This window comes from Mus caroli, chromosome 9, assembly GCF_900094665.2.
Source record: "Mus caroli chromosome 9, CAROLI_EIJ_v1.1, whole genome shotgun sequence".
In the NCBI taxonomy this organism is placed as follows: domain Eukaryota; kingdom Metazoa; phylum Chordata; class Mammalia; order Rodentia; family Muridae; genus Mus; species Mus caroli.
The window spans coordinates 93,603,515-93,624,093 of record NC_034578.1 but is presented as its reverse complement, the minus strand read 5'-3'; the positions used below and the strand labels follow the sequence as shown (position 1 = coordinate 93,624,093).

Here is a 20,579-nt window from a genome sequence, read left to right as displayed (position 1 = left end):
GTCTCAAATGTTGAAGTTTGTTTTCACCACCACAGTCTCCCAGTGTGCTGCCAGGACCACACAGGGAGGCTGGGCAGCAGAAGGCTCTTAATGTATTTTATGGCTTGGTTGAGTACTCCGAACTACACTTATTAATTATGAGATGCTGTTCAGTCAGTGTTGCAATATACACATTTGGTTAATTGATTTGTACAGGCTCAGATAGAGCAACATAAAGAATGTGCAGGACCATAAAGCGGGGACTTTAACTGCTTTCATCCCCTTTGGCTTCTCCAAGAGGGACAAAGACCTTGTGTCCTTCATTGCCTAACGGGGCATCCACAATCGTTTAGTGCTCAGGAAATGTCTTGAACGGATGATGAATGAAAGGATAATTTTGTTTGCTTCTGTGGGTTTTTTGTTTGCCTCATTTCTCAACTACACATGACCCTTGGATCGTGAGAAAATAGCACATCTATGGAAATATAGTGATTTCTTCTGAGCGGTTAGTTGATTTTACTGGGAACCTTCTTGATCCTTTGGAAGCCTGATTGTGGTTGGGGGTGTATTGTGGTGGAGAACTATATGAACCCCACCTCCAGAGACAGTGTTCCTTGGCTTGAGATTTTAGAAGGCATGACACCAAATGGCATACTCTTTACCTAGTTAGTAACAATGTAAAGGTGGCAACTTCTGAGGGAGAAGTTTGAATGTGCTTCCCACTGAAGACTGAAGGTTGCCTTTTCTGACTTTAGCTAGTCCTTTTGACTCTAGCAGTGGCTGTCCCTGCTTCACTGAGATGGCACAGAGCCCGGGCATTGCTATGCAGGTCCTAAGTGATCTCTGCCCTACAACTCCTAGAGGCAGTGGCCTTTTGCAGCTCTAGCGAGCGCCTGGCGCCCTCCCCAGACCAGGCGGCATAGAGAGTCCATCCCTAGACCATAGCCAAGGGCAGGGCCCACAGAGACACTATCCTGGCCTCTCCGCAGGGATGTTGGTTCAAAGGGTGCATCACAGTAGGGTCGCCTGCATCTTTACAGAAGGTCCTCGGGCGATCACTTGGTTGTGGCGCTCGCAGTGCCTCGAGGCTGCAGTTTGGAGAGCCGCAGGGGGGGACGTCAGGCCCTAAGGCTCCCCTGGAGCCTCCCGTAAGGGTTCCCCGGGCCGGAGCCGGAGCCTGACCGAGCCGGATCACGCGAGAGAGCGGCATAGGGTATGGCTGAGGAAAGTTGGGGGCCGGAGCTGCGAGGCGGGGGAGCGCGCAACCCCGCGCCGATGTCCGCGTCTCATGAATATGCACGAGCCACCTCCCTCCCTCCGTGACGTCACGGGCCGTCCCGGGGTGAGCGCCAGAGCCGCTCCGGGTCCGCGCCAGTGAGTGCTGCTGTTGCGGGAGAGCGAGCGACGCGGCGAAGGGCAGCGGAGGCGGTGAGTGAGGGCGGCGGCGGCGGCTCCAGAAGCGCACCCGGCAGCTACAGGGAGGCGGCGCGGCAGCCACCGGCTGACACCAGCGGACGCCAGCGGACACCGGCAGGCGAGGCCGGCGCGAGCGGTAGGAGGAGGCGGCTGCGGCTCAGTGGCGGCTCAGGCGGCGAGGATGCTGCCGGGGAGGCTGTGCTTGGTGCCGCTCCTGCTGGCGCTGGGCGTAGGGAGCGGCGGCGGCAGTGGAGACGGCGGGGACAGCCGGCGGCGCCGCCTCCTCGCGGCGAAAGGTGGGTGCTGGGGAAGTTTGTTCCTCTTCAGGAAGGAGGCAGGGCGGGCTCGAGGGTGCAGACCCTGGACTTAATCGTCTAACACCCACCCTTTCTTGTGGCAGCTTTGGCTTCTGCGCGCACAGTCCTCGAAGTCAGCGTCCTAAGCGGTGGACTCAAGAGGTTCTCCAGCCCAACATCTGGGCGGGGTCCAGGGGCCAAGGAGAAGGGGAGGTCTATGGAGTATAGTGAACTTTGGGGGCCCTGTGTGCTGGGGTGGGAGCATCGCGGGGCTTGGCTCAGGGATGCTTTGAGCAAGGCAGGGCATGGGCGCTGTGGCGGGGGCTGGGGAGTGGGTGAAGCAGGTGTCTGTCTGCTTCTGCTTTGGGGGCAAGAACCAGGAGCATCTTCAAAGCTGCGAGAGGAGCTGGACTGGCACTCCAGCTTGAGGATGGCGTGGGAACTTGTAGGCTCCTGAAAGCCTTGCCTGCACCCCGGCGCTCCTCCTGCTCCGCAGCGCGGGCTCTGGCTCCCCTGGGAACTCACGCCCTCAAGATGGGCAGAGTCCGGAAGAAGCGCGGGTTGTGATGGTTGCTACTGCGGCTCACTCACACTCTGCTTTTCTTCGGAGGACCGAGCCTCCGAGCCTAGAGCTCCTCTCTGGTCTTTATAGTTGATCTTGACCTCTCTAATCCTCTAAGATTCTCCTGAACGCTGGCGTTATCAGGGGAACCTGGAAGCCGGCAAGCCCCAGACTTTGACAGTTGTCTGGGAGCGCTGGGAGAAGCGCAGGTTGGGGAGCCTGCATCTGGAGGGCGGGTCTGGAACGGAAGGTCACGCGGTAGCCGAAAGCTGGGGAGCATCGCAGGAGCCCAATTGGGGTGGATGATGGTGGGCTCAGGGAGGCTGTAGTGGATTGCAGGATGGAGCGTTTGGCTTAAGTGGTAACTTGTTGATTCTCTGCGCTGTTGAGGAGAAGGTGGGCGTGCTTTTGATTTCTGCCCAGTGAACGGGTGACATATGGTCCTTGGCATTCTGTCTGGCGATATGTTGAAAACAGAGTTTTTGTCCTTGTTGGAAAATGATTCCCAAGTAGAGACAGCTTGATTTAGAGGTTTGCTGGCTGAGCTGGTATGAAAAGCACAGCAGCCTGGATCTCTCCGGAGACAGGGGAATTGGGGAAGCAGGCCATTCCATTTGCCTTGTCTGGACTTTGAGAGCGGCCTCTCTTGACATTTACAAGTGATAAATTTGGGAAAAGATGTGCTCCTATTTTTTTTTAATCTATTGATTTCTGGTGACATAAAATGGAAAAGATTTTATGCACAGGTGTCTTTCTAACACCTCTCTTCATTCCTCAACAAGGAGTTTCTTTTTCCTTTTCTTTCAATCTCTCTCTTCCTTCCTTCCTTCCTTCCTTCCTTCCTTCCTTCCTTCCTTCCTTCATTTTTTTCTTTCTTTTTTTAAGAAGACAGAAAAATCATCACGAAAATGTCTTTTTAAAAGTGGTATGGTAAAAGGTTGTCTGTATGAAGGGACCAATGTACTATGATGTTGCTGTTGTTCTGGTGAAAATAAGGATAGAAACGGAGCGTCCAAACGATCTGTTCTCCTTCCAGTATGGACACTTTGACAGGCAGGCAGGTTTCATTCTTCCGAGATTGTCTATTGCATTGTTGCGGGTAGGGAGCTCATTGTGAGTAAGGATTAGGGAAGGAGTAATTTGGGAAGAGAGCCCCTCCTGTAACACCTTGCTGAGTTTGCCTAGAATGGGAAATGAGAGGAGAGGGAGAGAACGGAAAGCCACAAGAAATGCAGACTTCCACAGATCTAGATTATGTAAATAATTGTATATAAAATAATTTAAATACGTAATTTTCTTCCCTTAAAATATATTCATTTCACATTTAAAGCTGTTTGTCATTCTACTGTAAAAGTTTATTGGCCTTGAGAATAGGAGCTACTCTGGATTCTCCTTGTCTTTCCCCTTCAAACCACAAGGGGGCTGCAAAGAGCACCATTTACCATTTATTTATTTATTTATTTATTTATTTATTTATTTATTTATTTATTTAGAAACAAATACTATTTGGTCACAACAGACACATTTATTATAACAGTTTATTTAACATTTACAGGTCAGACTTTCTTTATTTCAGTGCACTTGAAGTTTACGTTTCTAAATTGTACAACCCCTGAGGACTATTTGGGAGGAACAATAAAACTGAGTTTTGTAGGTAACACACACTGCCTCTGATAGCGTTGTTTTGAAAGGCTTCTATGATTTCTATTCCCATCGTTAAAAAGGAGAAGACTGAGGAGGGCTCTTGAGAGAGACTGAACAGAGGGGCAGCTGTCTTCCTCAGTGTACTTCCGAGTTCACGGGTAGAAAGAAGACAACCAGGAGTGTGCATGACGATGCCTAGCTGAGGGGGACAGACCTTGTGAGTTGGACACACCCTCTAGACAACTGTTTACAGGTGTTCCTGGGAGGTGGCACATCTGAATAGCAGTGTGTTCTGCTTTTGCATGTCTTACTTCTTGCTGCAGGGGACCTAGAAGCTAACTCCTGACCACTGCTGGGGTTTTCCACCTAAGGTTGAGCTTCCAGTGCAGCCTGTTCCAGAAGCAGACAGAAATAAAGTAGCCGGGCAGTTAAAACTGCTTCCTCATCTTCCTATGCTTAGGATACACATAAAAACAAGCTCTTCTTGGATTCCTACACACACACACACACACACACACACACACACACACACACACACACTATGAACAATGCTTGGGAATTATTCTAGAGAAAGGCACAATGTATCGGAGAAAGACGATGAGCTCCAGAAGTCACCTGAAGGTTTATGTTACATTTAATAAAATGCCAGTGACCTTATAACCTCAAGGATTCAGTATGCATTCTCTTCCTAGGTGCCAGACTGCAGGCATAGAGATCGCTCAGCACAGCCCTTGCATATAGAGCATCAGTTACTACAGGCTCACCTGGTGAGCACGTACATGTACATAAAACAGGCCTGTGTGAGAGGCGGAAATCAGAACTTGCTTGTACCTGTGGGAACCAGTGTTCTTGCTCAAGGAAGCCGCACTATCCTTTCATCCTCAGACTGAAAACCACTTTTGAAGACTGCACTATTATATTGCACATGGCAGCCCCTGCCCTAAAGGGTGATGTGCACTCCTGCAGGGAATTGTCCTCAATCATCTTGGGCAAGTAGCACATGGCTCTTAAACGGACCATCGTAAAGTTGCCTCTGCAGTTCAAACACAAGGGCCCGAACATTTCTCAGCATCGAACTAGAGTTTACTCTGACCTGCAGTTGTCCCTACTCACCTCTGCTCTTATGATCAGAAGGTCTTCCTCAACTTCATTATCATTGTCACCCAAGTGTGGTCACACGGGCGCATGATCTTCTCTAGGAACTCTCCTGGGATGGCCCCTCCTAGCAAGTCATGCCAATGTTTCCTTGCCTGGTCCCAGACTGATCTGTGGGTGTTCAGGGCTTCTCTGTATTGCTTGGGCTGGCCTTGAGTTGTGCAATGCACAGCCAGTAGTGTTTGGCTTAGTGTGTACACCTCCATGCAATCCTGGATTGTACCCCCCTCCTTTTTTGACATAGACATTTTTGATTTTTCTCTTGTCCTGTATAGTAACATTTGAGTGTAGCTGCCAGAGAAACTTGACTTTGAATCTTGGCCCAATTATTCTCTCATTAGAGGATATTAGGCAAATGATTTAACCCTTTGAGCCTTGGTTTCCACATCTATAAAGTGGGGATACAGAGCCCTGGCTTGCAAGGTGGCTGTGATAACAGTATTCAGAGAGTAAATAGAAACAGTATTCTATTTCAGAATGTGTTGTAGAGGACACTGAATATACAATGATTTTAATTATCAATCCTCAGACACCTGGTTATAGTCGTTCCAAGACTTGGTGAAACTCCCCCTTGTCCGACTTCTTTGAAATTGAATAGCTTTGTCTAATCAGCTAAAACTCAATTCTCTCTGTGTCTCTGTCTTTTAGTTTTTCTTTGTATAAGGACTGTACACGTATGAGCAAATACCACATTCAATCACGCATGTATGTACATATAGTTGATGTAAGTTGTGAGACCGCCTGCATCCTTTACTGCTCGGTGAATGCCTTTGCAACTACCCTTTAATGGCCACCCTGAAACTTAATGCAGAGCGAGCTGAGAGTGAGGCTTGGGGGCGTGTTTTACACACATAAATAAGCAAGTGTATGTCCATGTGCAAGCACCAGAGATGTGGGACATTCTGGTTCCTGGAGGAGTAACTCATGCGGTGTGACTTGGCTTATAAAAACAGATCATCAGCCAGGTTGCTGCTTACCTCCCAGCTTGCAGACCTAGGCAGCAGTAAGTGGTCCTTTTCTTCATCAATGCATGCACCAGCATCTGAGAATCCTTCAGAACTGCTGCAGGAGTGAGCCTGGTTTGTCTCCTCCCTGGAAAGCCCCACCCCACCCCCTTCGCAGCTTGCTGTGTCCCACCCACCCCAAGCGGAGAAAGCAGCTAGCTGGGTCCTGGATCACTCCTTACCAAGGGTCTGCAGCAACTGTCTTTAAGAAGAACCCGTGCTGTGCTTTTTCTTTAAAGAGCGCAGAGTTTCTAATGTGGATGGTGTTCCATTGCACGCCCTGCTTCTCCCGGTGATCCCATGGGGGCCTTGCTTTCCCAGTTTCACCTGTTCCTTGCTTTCTCCCCCTTCAAAGTGCGTGGCATCTTCCTGTTTCCATAGAAGATGGTGACCGTGGCTCTCTAAAGGGAGAAGCGGTGCTCATCCCTTTGAGACTGTTGCTAAGCACTGTATTCAAGAGTGCGTGCGCCTCTCAGAGCACTTGAAAGTCCTCCAAGCCTCAGCCATGCACCTCAGAGCTACTTCCTGAGTTTAGCCTGGCCTTTTTCCTGTCAACGCACAGCTTCTGCATCATAGGGGTTTCAAATCCCTAAATGGATGAGGACATTAGCCACACACTAAAATGTGTGAAAGAGTCAGGCCTCAATCGTGCCACCTTAAATTGCACTTGGAGTCTGCAGACACTGTCCTGGCTCTGTCTGAGAATGTTTAATCAGCTAAAATGACCACTTCTCTCTTTGCAGATGTTGCCTTGAATCGCCTTGTGAAAACTCAGTTGCCAATTTAGAATAAAAGCACATCACTTCTGTGTCTTCCGCCACTCTCCACGATGTCTGATTTATTATGTGGTTAAATAAATGTGCAGCCTTGGCTTAACTCCGAGTAGAAAACCACCGTGGGGTGTTAGGGAAAGGCTTTTTTGGTCTTCAGTTCTCATGGTCTGGATTCACCAGTGAGCTGGGAGGGTCTCTGGGCTCAGAGCCTCTAGGCATCTGGTTTCCTGTAGCTAGGAAGGAAATTCACGGTGCCCATTTTCTCTACCTCGAAAGTTCCAGGTATCCAGAAAGATAGCTCTGCATGTCCTCTGAAAGGATAAAGTAGCTCAGGAAATTAAGTGATCATATTTAAGAAATTTGTTTTGAGACTTTGGGACCCCAAGCCCCCAAACGGAGCCTCAGATCTTTCTCCCTTCATCTTGTCTTGTAGACTCAGTTAATTATATTTTTCTGAAGTTTGAATTTAGCGAGGAGTCCCTCTCCAGTTCTCTGATGCGTGTGCCACAATGCTGATGGTCCCCACGGCCGTACATTAAATACAGCTGTGCCAAGCCCAGAATTTTCAGCACAATACCAGCAAAAAACTGTTAATATTATGTCAAGCATTTCTCCAATTTTCATGGATAACTGCATTGCAGCAAATTAATTAAAACAGATAAATGTTAATCTAATGCCTGTCTTCTTGTAATTAATGAACTATAACCATTACAGGAGCCCTTGATTTATTTCCTTAATTTATAAAATGTTGAGTTTTCCTATAAAGTTAGATATAGTAATAGGAGAAGCTGACCCATATATAGCATTAGGAAAATATAATCACATTTCTATAAATTAATCACTCTCTAAAAGGATATAGTTCATTAACACCATGAACTGAAAGTGTTAGATGTAAATTAGATTAACCTTTTTAGTGACACTTCCATTTATATTGTGCATTCTCCTCAAACTTAAAGCACTTTACATATATTAATTCAATTAACCCTCTCCAGACCTTTGTTAAGTAAGTACATAGATCAAAGTTGGAAGGGAGGAGAAAGGAAACCCTTCAAAAATATTGAAGTCCCCACCTTAAGATGTGTTATTTATGATCCCTTTGAGCAGCAGTTTCTCTGGACTCCCATAGCTGGAGAACACGGGTAGGGATTCACGATTTCTCACTCTTGCTGCCAGGAACCACTTAGCACCCTATATCTGAAGCTAGAGACACTTCTGCCTCATTCTTAGGCCAAATGTTGCAAAGAACCTCTGGTTTACTGAGGGATGGGGGTCTGTTCAAATGGGTGCAGGTAGAGCCTGGGGCCTATGTGAACAACCAGAAGGCTGTCTTCTTTGGGATCAGGCTGCGGATTCTCTTCCATTCCCTGTACTTGACCATCTGGATTTAAGGGATGAACTCTTCATCAAGACATTGGGAGTTCAGTGGAGAAGAAACAAGGAACAGATAAAGGCAGGGGTGAGGCCTAAACTTCATGCTCTAGGTTTCTGCTTCAATCCACTCTGGGAAGGGACAAGATTTCTATTCCTTCATCTGCTAGAATGAAAGGGAAGACCCACCACCCATCAAGCTACATTCTACAAATGCTGCCTCTTTGGAATGCAGTAAGTGTCATCTAACAGTCTGCCTTGGAGGTACTGACAACAAATCTACTAAGGGAATGGCTCACCTAAACGGATGAATCACTCATGATTAGACACAAAATTAAGGGGAAAGGGAGTAATTCTGGAGTGTGGAGCATTCTTTTCCATGAGTCTGAAGTTAGAGAAGCACTGACTTTGGTCCTTTCAACCTAGGTGGAAGGAAAGATGAAGCCCACAGGGTTCCAGGGTTTTACTTCATCTCTCTCTATGTCAGATTGCTCCCCAGCTCCCCTTGCTATCTGGGAGAGATGGTGAATAAGGATTTAGAGGCAAGAGCTGAAAGCCAAGGGACTTCTCAGGAAAGGAACAGGCTGCTAGAGAAGGGGCGAAGGCTGCGTTTGCAACACACAGCATTTCCACAGTTTTAGTTACCTTTTGTTTCTAGTATTTTTGTTTGCGGGAGTGTAGGTTCTCCAGAGGTCATGTGTAATCAAAGTGAAGAAATGCTACAGCCAGAGCCTGGTGCCTTCCCTGGATTCCTTTTTACTGTTCATTTTGTTTCTTTTCCCAAAGGAAATCCAATCTTTTATGCGTTATTTCGGCACTGGCATCAGTCTCTGGATGGTCATTTCTTAATTACTAATTTTAGAGTTGTATTTAAGTGATTTCAATGATATATACTCATCTTTTAATTAGAAGCAATGAAAAAGAGTGTTATTTTTTTTTAAATTCATACTTCTATCCTTTCTCTCTTTGAACAATCTCTTGCCTTTTCTCAACTCCAATCTTCCAGAAATTTAATGGCAGCTCTCATAGGATATTCTCCTTAGGAGGGGAATGGAAGCCAGGGAGTAGCCGACATTCTTTCTTTGGAGGTGTACATTTTTCTGGAATTTTCTGTAACTTTTAGGAAACCCAAGTCCAACCATTTTGTTCCTGAAGTATACCATAGGCTGCACAATTATTGCCTCAGCATCCAGTGTTTCTCCTGTCCCATCCTCCCTGTTCTGCAACACAACTGCTTGTACCAAACACTCCAGAATATCTCTCTCTCTCCTTATGCTTGGTGCCACCAATGCTTGTTTCTGGCTGCTTCCTCCCCCGAAGCCACTCCCTAAGACACCACCAATAATGAATGACTAGAGTCATCACCAAGATAGCTTTGTGTTGCATCTTCTCAATCCACTAGACACTGTGGGCAAAGGCATTTTCTGAAGATGTAGCAATGGCCACTGAACAGAACAAGCCAATGTTACCAAAGGCATGGGTTTGTTATGAGCATTGTCTTCATGCCACGTCACCTGGTACACACTTCCAGATGAAAGGCCTTTTACATGGGGCATTGGGAGCTGGCACTGCTCTCGACCCGAGTCTACACGACACTGGCATCCTCATGATTTCCTTCATCATCTTGTCAGGAAGGAAACATCTCTGACCTTGACAAGAGGTAATGGCACATGACACCTACTCTCATCTTGCCCTGTTTGAGGTCTGCAAGTCACATGGTAAGACTCAAACTTCGTGGCAGACTATCGGGGACAGTGGAGCTTGGACATGTGAGGTAGGCAGGTGTCTGTTGTGTTTAAACCACACTCAAGTAATAATAGCTTTTGTGCCCCCAAATTAGGACCCATCCCAGGCTCTCTGTGGTAGACCTTGAGTTGGGTCCTGATAGAAGAAAATCCTGCCTTCGGAGTTTCTGTGGCTAAGGGAGGGTACAGACACCATTGTGTTCCTTCTTTGCTGGAAACTCTGAAGCAGTGGGCTTGCCTTCTATGTAGCTCCTTGACACTTCCTCCTCAGCACAAAAGTCTATAGAACCCTGGTCCTCAGCATCTGCCATCCCACATGTGAACTTCAGTGTCTTTTGTAAAGTTAACCACCAGTGAAGTCACGATGTCCTGAGCCCCACCTTGTCCTCTGGAGCACAGAGCACCATATACTACTGAAGAACACTGTCACGCCCTGGTGAGAATTGAGCAGTGACTATCACCTGCTGCAGAGCTGAGGTTCTCCCACATCGCCCCTTTAAGCCTCCTTGTTCCCATCAGCCTTCTAGTAATCCCCAGACTGTACAAATCCTCAGTGGATAAATCACACCTGCTTTCCAAACAGATCATTAGGAACGATTTGTAATTTGTAATATCGGATGCACGTGTACAAAGAAGCAGAGATGAGGTTCTTAATTGGAAAAGCTTTGTTATCAATTAAAGTGGGATGGCCGCTTGCAATGAGGCTTGTGAATTTCTAAGCCCACAGCTAGGGCATCAGGGAACAGAGGCTGAGCTTTCTGGGTTGTGTATATATCATCTGCAGAAATGCACAAATGGGAATCTCTGAAGCCAGAACATTTACTTTGGGATCTAAGAAAATGCTGGTTCAAGTCTGGGCATTAATGCATGACTTTGTGCACAGGGAAATACTACTTCTCTCAATCAAAGCAAAGCCCAGGTCTTCTGAGGCTGACAATAGGCAGTCTCTCCTAGAAGACAGGAGCTAGAGGTGTGGGCTATGACATGTTGCTTGCAGTGGAGGGTAGATTTCTGGTAGCTATGACTTTGCCCCTTTCTCCTACGGGTAAGAGTTGTTCTCTGGGTAATCCTACCATTCCCCATGTGGGCTAGCTTCAGACCAATCCAGGATATATCTCATCCGACAACTCTGGTTCAATTGGGAATAACATTGCTCTTAGAATACCAAGGCTGGAGCGTGGATCAAGCAGGCTTTACTATAGAGTGTGTAACAGGACGTAGGCAGAAAGGATCTTAGAACCAAGAGTCAGCCAGTCTGTCTCTCTCTCTCTCTCTCTCTCTCTCTCTCTCTCTCTCTCTCCCTATCTCCCTCTCTCCATTCTCCCTCTCTCTTACCATACAGATTTTGTAGTGACACCGTTATTATCCTGAAATGAAATTTACAGACATTTAAAGAAAGTATGTACATAATTTAACAAGCCATATGATGCCTAAGCTGAGATAGTCAGGAACTACAAAGAGAAAAACGTGTAGCAATATGTATTCCAACCCATACTAAAGGCCTACCTGTATACTAAAGGAAGAAATGAAATAGGTGCTTGTGGTGAATTCGACAGTGACTTCGTTGGAGCCACTGTGAATTCAATAGCCACCAACAGGTCCAGGTGTGTGTATCTAGGCGCTAATGACATCATGAATACGAATGTGGTAGTGTGAATTTTTTAACTGGTGAAATGTTTCTGGTAACACTCTGAACAAGACAAGACTCGTGCCTCCGTTCTTAGGACATCCAGCTGACCCATTCCTGTGTGGCTGCTGTCAAAAAGAGAATGAGAAAACTCAGGTGGAGGTCCAGGCACAGCTGCTCATTTCTTACCCCAGCCCACACCCCGTATACACAACTTTTATAAATATATCCTTTCTGGGAACTGTCGGGGGAAAAGAGGAAAACTACCAGCTGGGGAGCAAATGAAACAAGTTGACTTGACCAGGTATTGTGTAGCTCTCTCTCCACAGTCCAGCCTGGTCCAGCCTGGTCCAGCCTCACGCCGTACTGAGTCAGAGTAGCTGTGATCACTCAGTTAAGTTCCTTAGGAGACAAGGTCTATGGACGTTCCCTCATGGAAGGAGATAGTAAACCCATAAGTTCACAGGGCTCAGGAACCTCCGTGAAATCTTTATGAGGCTTGTACCTTCCCCAAAGTTATGTAAGAGGTGAAGAAAATGGACTGGGACATCTAGAAGCTTCCAGCAGTGTAGCTGCTTGCAGTTGCTTTATCAGTAATGTAGATGTGCATAGGGTGTTCATGCCAACAACTCTCACGCCTCTAAGTTGCATCGGGGCATCTTGAGAGTGGAGCCTATCAAGCAAGCATTAGAACATCTTTTAGACCAGAGGACATTTATGTGTGTGTGTGTGTGTTCAATATGTTGATCCTTGCTTCTCTCCTGCCCTTGTCTCATGGAGGTGTTAAGTGGGGCTGGTGGGCCACAGCATGCCTCACCCCTCTGGAGTAGGTGACTCCTTTATGTCAGATATAAAACTAAAAATTTAAAATGATCTGGACTAAGTCTGCAATGAAATGTAAATAAGAAGTTGTAAACCTGGCTGCAATGCATTTTTGGTGGTTGCCATCCATTGGGAAAGAGGAGCCCTACAGTGTGTTAAGGCAAAGATATGAGATGGTAGACTCAAACAACAGCACAGGCATATGGTCAACACTTATATTCCAGAGCTGAAACGTCCTGCTGATGAATATTTTCATTGAAAAGGTAGAGAAAGGAAGATTTTGATTTTGTTTTGTTTTTATATCCCTAGGGATGGATTTATTCCTACCTCCCCTGATTGTGTTTGTTTTGAGACAGGGTCACCCTAAGTAAACTTGGTTAGCAACTCATGGAGATCTGCCTACCTCAGCCTCCAGAGTGCTGGGATTAAAACTTCCATCTCCCTTCCTTATCAGATTGAAGTGTTGCTAAGGATGAGACGATTTTGCCAAATATTCAGCAACTTAGAGATGAAATGCAATTTGATGGTTTGATTTAATGGGAATGCCACATCCTCTTACTAAATGGTTTGGTGACATTTGGGAGTCCTGTAATATTTGACTTGGAGTTGAGTTTATAAAAATTTTAGCCTAATAGTAACTTCAGGCCGCTGAGGGATGCATGGATTTTTGAAATGAAAAGACCTGGTTGACATTCGGATCCCAAAGACAACATCATTTCTTATGCACCACCATATTTTCAATTATGATAGATGATGAGCTGTGAATTTAAAGGTGGCTTTCCTGGAAGCTCCCGCACAGGCAGCCTGTGTGTAATCGGGAGAAAAGCTTGGCGGGGAGGGGTCCTCACACCCACTCTTCTGACTTGACTCACTAAATACTTCTTTCCGAGGCTGCTCTCCCAACCCAAATCTGCCACATTGGTTCCTTCATGAAGCCTTGATGTATATTTAGAAAGAGAGAATTTCTGTAATTTTCTGAAATTTTTACCTTCTGAAATGCTTCAGAGATAGGTGAACTTACACACACACACACACACACACACACACACACACACATGCATGCACACACACACACACACACACATACTCACAGACACTCACTCACAGCACCAAAGGGGTTATGAAATTCCTGACAGCCAGACAAAAGTACATCAAACAACAATTTGGAGGAGTAAGACAGATGGTTGGGGTGTGTTATTTTAGCATCTCTTTGGCATTTCTGCATATATGCAGGCCACTTCCAAGTAGAAGATGCTCAAAACAGACACTAAGCTTTCAATATGGCAGTGTTTGGCAATGGTTAAGGCCAGGACCTCATTCAGGAAGTCCTGGACTGGTAGTTGTATAGAATACTGGGATTTTCTATTTTTTCGTGTAACTCTGGAGTGTTTCTAGACTTTCCTACACCACAAGGTGACCACAAGTCTGGTTAGAAATGGCCTAATATTTCCCCTATAGCCAGCTGTGGATGAAGATCGGCTGGCCCTACCACTCCCCTCCCCCCCAAGTCTGCTGAGCTAGGAGAGTAGAGTTGGTGTTGCCTTAGGGAGAACTTGCTAGCAGTGGCTTGGAAACTGAAGCCTTCCCCTTACAGAGGAAGTGAGCTTCAGGATATTCTGCTGTACCTTGGTTTTGACTTCTCTGTGGAATGGGTTTTCTTCAGGCTCAATGTGGTACTGGTGGCTGGAAGCCAAAGGCAGAGAGATGTAAGATGTGCATATGGAGAGAGCAATGCCTCTGTGGTGTTAGATGCACATGTATGAAGAAAGCACTCTTCAGAGAGTAGTTGTAACCACTCCTGTCATTGCCTGGTCACATCTCCTCTGTTTGTGTCTGTAGCCTAACTCCAAAGAGAGTCAGCCTTTTGCTTCTGGCTTCCCTCTGGCCACTAGAATCCTAAACTTGCAGTCATGGCAGATCCCAAGGTCTAGAAAACTTATATTCCCAGGACCTGGTTTTATCAGTGGCTGCCAAGAGTTGGCAAAACCTTATGTATTCCACTCTTTTGACTGCAGGTGGAGGACATCTGAGGTCCAGCATTCCAGCTGCCTGTGGTGGTAACTGGCTTCCTTCTCTTCCTGTATTACTGTTGTGCTCCCCTTTCCGTCCTCCCTGAGATAATCCCTCAAAACCTGTTCTGGGGCCCAGACTGGGAGGGGACTCCTTTTGAGGGAACCCAGACAGAGAGAGGCTGAGCAAAGAAGCCATGTACAGAATGTGTCCTTGCTGTACCTCTGTGAATTCCCTGAGGCAGATCTATCAAGACTGGAACACTCAGTGCCTTCAGACATTCGGCCAGACTTGCTTGGCAGCTATGAGGCTTTGTGGGACATTTGGAGAGCTGTATATGACTTCTGGGAACTCTCAGTGCTCATGTGCAGGACTTAGAACCCGCCTTCATACCATCTGGGCCTGGAAGACTTTGTTGGAACAAAAGCACTGCGCAGTGCTGATGGACATGGGGCTCGGAGGGAGTAGAAAGTATTTCTCTATATGCAGGCTTTGGAAGGCTCCTTGAGGACAGCGCTTCCCCAGGTCCTTGAGCCATGTCTGTGCTATGAAGGCCCTCTCTGGCTGTGAAAAGAGTTGAGCTAGGCCTGATGCCTGTAGCCCACGTGATGCAAGTGTCTGGGGGAGATCATCTGGCACCCCTGATCACAGCCAGATTTCTTGAGTGTCTATTTTCAGTATTTTCTCAGATCACCTATAAGTAAATTTGTGAAGCAGTTAGCTTTATCACCAGCATGTCCCAGGCCAGTATGAAGCAGCCCACAAAACTGAAATCCCTCTTCTCCACAGAGCCTCCAGCGCTCACAGGTCTGAATCACTATGGCCGTTCAAATATTCCAGACAAGGCACTGAAATCCTCACTGATAAAAGCCCTGCCCTTTCTCTGAAAGACTAGATACACTGATCCATTGTCACAGGTGTAGCTTGATATGAATTAGCCCATCAGCTTAGCCTAGTATGGTGGCTAGCTCACAGGGATTTAGCATTTTTTGACAGACAAATGACTCTATTTTCAGAGATGAGTGTTATCAGCACATAAAATATGTGCAAATAAGGAATTGCTGGGACTGAGCACATCATCTGATTATCAGAAGCGTTCTCTTAATTCCGGGTGACTGATGCATGGTGTATGTCCTGTCTCTGGATCTTGATTACATTCCTTGAAAGCTGTTGTAGAATTGCATCAGACTCGTGTTCTCACCCCCGAAAATGGGCACAATAAATCTCAGCCGAAGAGGCTGCTGTAAAGTAAGCTCAAGGTTATAAAACTTAGAGGCTGGTGCTGTGGTTATCTGTTGACAATCTGTAGACAGTCGGGCAGCAACAGCTTTCTTATGATCTTAGATCCTGCGACCCAAGGATTGAGAGGTGGGTTGGTGGTCATAGTTTGCCTCTGCTCTGTGATGTCGATGAACCTGACTGGAGGTTGAGATCATCTGGATGTTTCTTCAGATGGTTAAGATAGCTATCTCAAGGGCTGGGCCTTACTGAGAAAACTAACCAGATCCTGTGAGGGCATCCATACATGGCTAGGCTCCCTGGATGCCTGAAAATAAAGGATGGCACCCCCTATTGTCTGGAAGCTCGGGGCTCCAGCGCACAGAGCAGAATCTGCTAGGTTTCTTGTGGATTTGTCTGGATCCCATTCCTAATGCAGCACCTTAAGTATGGCTGTCCCTAATGAATGGCTTGAATTTCCTTCTTCATTTATTGTACCCGACCTTGGTCTTATCTGGAATGGCCTTTATGCCTGAAGAAAGGACAGGTGGAGAGAGACATTCATTTACTGGAGAGTCAACCTGGAATATTCCCTATGAGAGGATGAATACCTATAAAGAGAATTCTGGGAAGACTGGCGAGACCCAAGGGCTAAAGCATGCTGTCAGGGTATACGAGTCTGAAGACAGTTGCTCTTTGTTAAGTTACATATAACCTCCCTCACAGCTAACACAAAGAGCATTGGACTATAGACCAGCATGTTCTGGATTCTTCCATGCACCGACTCGTGTCAAACCCATATGAAGTCTGTGAGGTGCTTATCTTAATGCAGTTGAGGAAACAGCTAGGGAATCTTTGGTGAGTTTATAAGTAAACGCTCTAGTACTTGAGCTTTGATCACTGACTTCAGCGCCTTTGCTTTCTGCCTTGCTGTTGTAAGCAGCCTCTCATGAGATAATGGGTTCATATATTTTGTTCCCTCTGTGTGAGTGTGTGTGTGCGTGCGCGTGCGTGCGCGCATGCACACCTTAATCGTGTTCCTGGCTCTATTCTGTACTTAATGGGAACAAGAATGTGTCTTTTTTTATGTCCCCCTCTTGCACAATCTGAGTGCCTTAGAAATGAGAATTGGGCTTGGCAGAGAGGCCTCCATCCCTTTGGCTCTGCATGATGACTATCTTGTTAGTGACATCTGCTGGCCCTGGGTGTCAGGGAGAATGGGGCAAGCATTGTTCTTCACATCCTATTCTCTGAAGGAGTTTTTGTTCTGGTTTACTTTTGAAGTATTGGTTTTGAAAAGGCAACACAGAAGGTCTACTAAAGGGTTGTCCCACTTGGAACGGGACTCTCCCTTTTTCCTGTTTCCAGGTTCAAAGCAATAACCATGAAGCAAGTGGAAAGAAAGCTCTCCAAACAATAAGGTGAATGGCTGACAGGTTAAAGCTGATGCATAAATGCAACATTTGCATGACAAAGACCCTGAGCCAATGCTGATTGTCATTCACCAGTAATAGGATTTCTTGAAATGCTGAAGGTCTTAATTAAATAAATACGTAATTTATTTTTTGTTGGTAAATGCTTTTTTCCTCAGGAGCTATTCAGGCTAGGATATCATTTCCTGAACTTAACCTCATGTCTATCTCATAATCCACCATTCTCCCTCCTCCTGGGTTTAGCAGCCTACTTGGAACATACATTTCAATGAAAGTTGTCTATTTGAACAACAGCTCTTTGTCCTCAAGATGATCTGAGTTTTGATAGAGAAGCTAACAAGATGACAGATTAAAGTATTAAGTGATAACTCTGTGCAGGAGTGGAGGCTGGGGGGGGGGTGACTACACGGGATGTCCCCCCTGGGCAGGACACTCCAGCCTTGGTTTTGCTACACCTGACTCTTTGAGCTTGGGACAGACGCAGGTGTTCCCTTCTTCTAAGAGGCCTCACTTCCTCCCTGTGTAGGACCCTGAGTTCATTGCCCTGCATCCCACTCCATTCTAGATCCCAACCACAGGGAAGAGAAGTCCTTGAACACTCACATCCTCAATAACTTTTAAAATTAAGCTTTTCATTCTAACCTCAATTTTGCTCCATTTTTAACTTGAACATGCCTCAGGAAGAGTTCATGCAATCTTTATCTTCTCCTTTTTGCTGTGATTTCTTTCCTATGTTGTTCTTTTTTTTTTTTTTTTTAATTTGAAAAGCTTGATTGGCTCACCAGACAGCAAGCTCTGTGAGAAAGCAGGGCTCATTTCTTCATTCCTGATGGAGCCCTGGCATCTGGCCTGTCCACTGCATGGATAGACAAAGGCATGAATGATGCAATTCAATGAGGTATCTTGGAACATGAAGAGTTCTGAGGGGTTATGAAGTTAGAGAGGGTTCCAGAGACAGGATGTGATGGTAGTTAAAGGCCCAAAGCTAGCAGAGACTTTCTGGTATATTGTCTATAACTGAGATCAGCTTTCTCATCAGAACTTCAGTTTTAAGTTCTGGGGAGGAGAAGGGCTCTATAATATTTTGCTCCATGCCCTTGAGTTACAGGAGCTTGGCCTGTGCACGTTGCTGGGCAGCCACATTCCCAGGCACACAGTCTCAGAGCCATCTTGAAAGGGTCTCTAACTACTTACTTTCCTTCAGCAGAAATGCCCAGGGCCAACTCTCACTTGAGACTGTTCAGAACAAAGTATTACTTTTGCTTATTTGGTTGTCCAATCACTGGGTTGTGGAGTTGTGGCCACTAGAATACTTGATCTTTAGTGATGTGTGCAAAGGTGAAAAACTGCCAGTCAGAACCAGGGGTGTCCCTGGCCACTCTTTGTAGGGCCTATCGTCTACATGATGTACATGTTATACCTCTCTCTGGGAAGCACTGGATGAGCTAGGTGGACTTCATTTTCTTTCTTGCCTGGGCTTTCTGCGGCTGGTCTTTTTCCTTCCTCTCTTTCAGTGATTACGTTTGTCCTGTGGCATAGCATGCATTCATATATAAAAGACTGAAATCCATTGCAGAGTGTGGGAGGGCATCAATAGGTAAAGTAATAAGTTTGATTTTTTTTGTTCAAGATGACATGATGTACATGAGGGTATGAATGGCCCTGACATACCTCATATCAGGCATTGAGCAGTGGGAAAATAGAGCAATTAGGAGTCCACAGAGACACATTCACACACCTGGAAGCCCATGGCTCCTTTCTGGCATTTCTATGGACTCGGGATTAGACAGCAACCATATGCAAAGGACGTCTGATATATTGAGAGAGTGGGTACACTATGAAGCATTGTACCATCTGATTCTGCTTCTATAGATATAAAATATTTCATCTTTTTGGGATGACTTGGGTCTTAGATGATGGTGTCCCAGAGGAGAAGCAATGTGATAAAGGATTATGTCATTCTCTCTCTCTCTTTCTCTCTCTCTCTCTCTCTCTCTCTCTCTTCTTTGTTTATTTATTTATTTATTTTTGGTTTTTTGAGACAGGGTCTCCCTGTATAGCCATAGCTGTCGTAGAACTCACTCTATACACCAGGCTGGCCTTGAACTCAGAAATCAACCTGCCTTTGCCTCCCAAGTGCTGGGATTAAAGGCATGATCCACCACTGCCTGGCTTGCCTGGTTTCTTTAGATCTATTCATAACACCCTGATGCTCTGCTGTGTGGTAGACATCTACATCCTCCAGATGTCTGGCCAGTTTGAATCTAACTCACCAGAGTCAAGATGTGGACCTGCTGAAACACTAGAGGATGGTATGGTAGGAAGCCATTGTCTTGTTCTCCTTCCTTCCTTTGCGCTAGGTGACTTCAGTGATCTTTCCTCCCTGTACCTGTGGCCTAATACTCTGACTCAGTTGACTATATTATGTAAAAGGGAAATCTAATGTCCTTGACCAGTTGTATGGCCCTTACCTTTAAGGCTCTGGTATCCTTGCTTCTGTCTCTTCAGCTCTAGGGTTATAGTAATTTCCTGCCTTGCCAAGTGATCTGAGTCTCTGTCACTTGGCACTGAGGACTATATTTAGTCACCAGAGATGGAGGACAAAGACATATAAAGAAATGATTCCATCAAGTTCAGCTAGGTGAACCACAGAATTTTTTGATGTTCTAAACTGAGTTTTCTTACAAAGCATGGGTGACTTGGGCAGCTCTTTTCCTATACAAAAAGCTCACCCAACATACATGCAAGGCATATCACTGCAGTTCCTTGACCAGTTTTCAAGTAGGTATACTAAACAAGATTCTTAAAGTTGTTTAGCACTTATTTATCCCCAGGGATGAACTTCCTGACTTTTGTAAGCTTAGTGAGGTCTGGGTCTTGTAAGTTTCTTGTAGGTATCATGAGCCTTGTGAGTTTTCCTTCATCTGCTATATGGTATTTGGTTGACTGACTTTTTTGTATTAAATTTATCTGGAGACACATGGAATAATTACAGGTTTCCAGTTTGGTTGATGATTGGTATAACGATATATCATCACATGACGAGGTATGGAGCAGGTATGATTCCTCTCACCTTTTGTCTCTTAAATCTCCCTTGCTCTCTTTCCCCAGTCTCTATTCTGTAAGATTCTTACTGTTGTAAGCTCCTCAGTGTCAGAGTCATTCATTTAGTGCCTCCTACTCCCACTCCTTGTACCTATAGCTTTAATACAACCCCTACCCCTTTTTGTGGTAGTTTGGATGAGAATGGTCCCACAAGGTAATTAACATGACTACAGGTTTCCTAGTTGGTGAACCATTTGGGAAGGATTAGGAGGTGTGGTCTTATTGACAGAGGCTTGTCATTGGGGGTAGGCTTTGAGGTTTTAAAAGACTCATGTCATTCTCAGTGTGCTATCTGCTTCACTGTGGGTTGAAATGTGAGCTCTCAACTGTTCCTGCTGCTGTTCTTTACTCTTCCATGATGGAGCTAGCTTGCTTTCTTTACCATGTCATGTTTACCTAACTTATTCCCTTCAGTTCTCTAT

At 45.8% G+C, this 20,579-nt stretch overlaps 1 protein-coding gene across 2 annotated transcripts in view; it reads left to right on the top strand.

The window, feature by feature from the left end:
• Positions 1–1,332: 1,332 nt before the first annotated feature.
• The window catches only part of Clstn2 (calsyntenin 2), a 582,382-nt gene continuing 563,135 nt past the window's right edge, over positions 1,333–20,579 (top strand). For both annotated transcript variants that reach the window (XM_029481768.1, XM_029481769.1), the window contains exon 1: positions 1,333–1,691. In XM_029481768.1, coding sequence (XP_029337628.1) covers positions 1,577–1,691 — 115 coding nt within the window. In that variant the 5' untranslated portion in view covers positions 1,333–1,576. The remainder of the gene's footprint in view (positions 1,692–20,579) is intronic.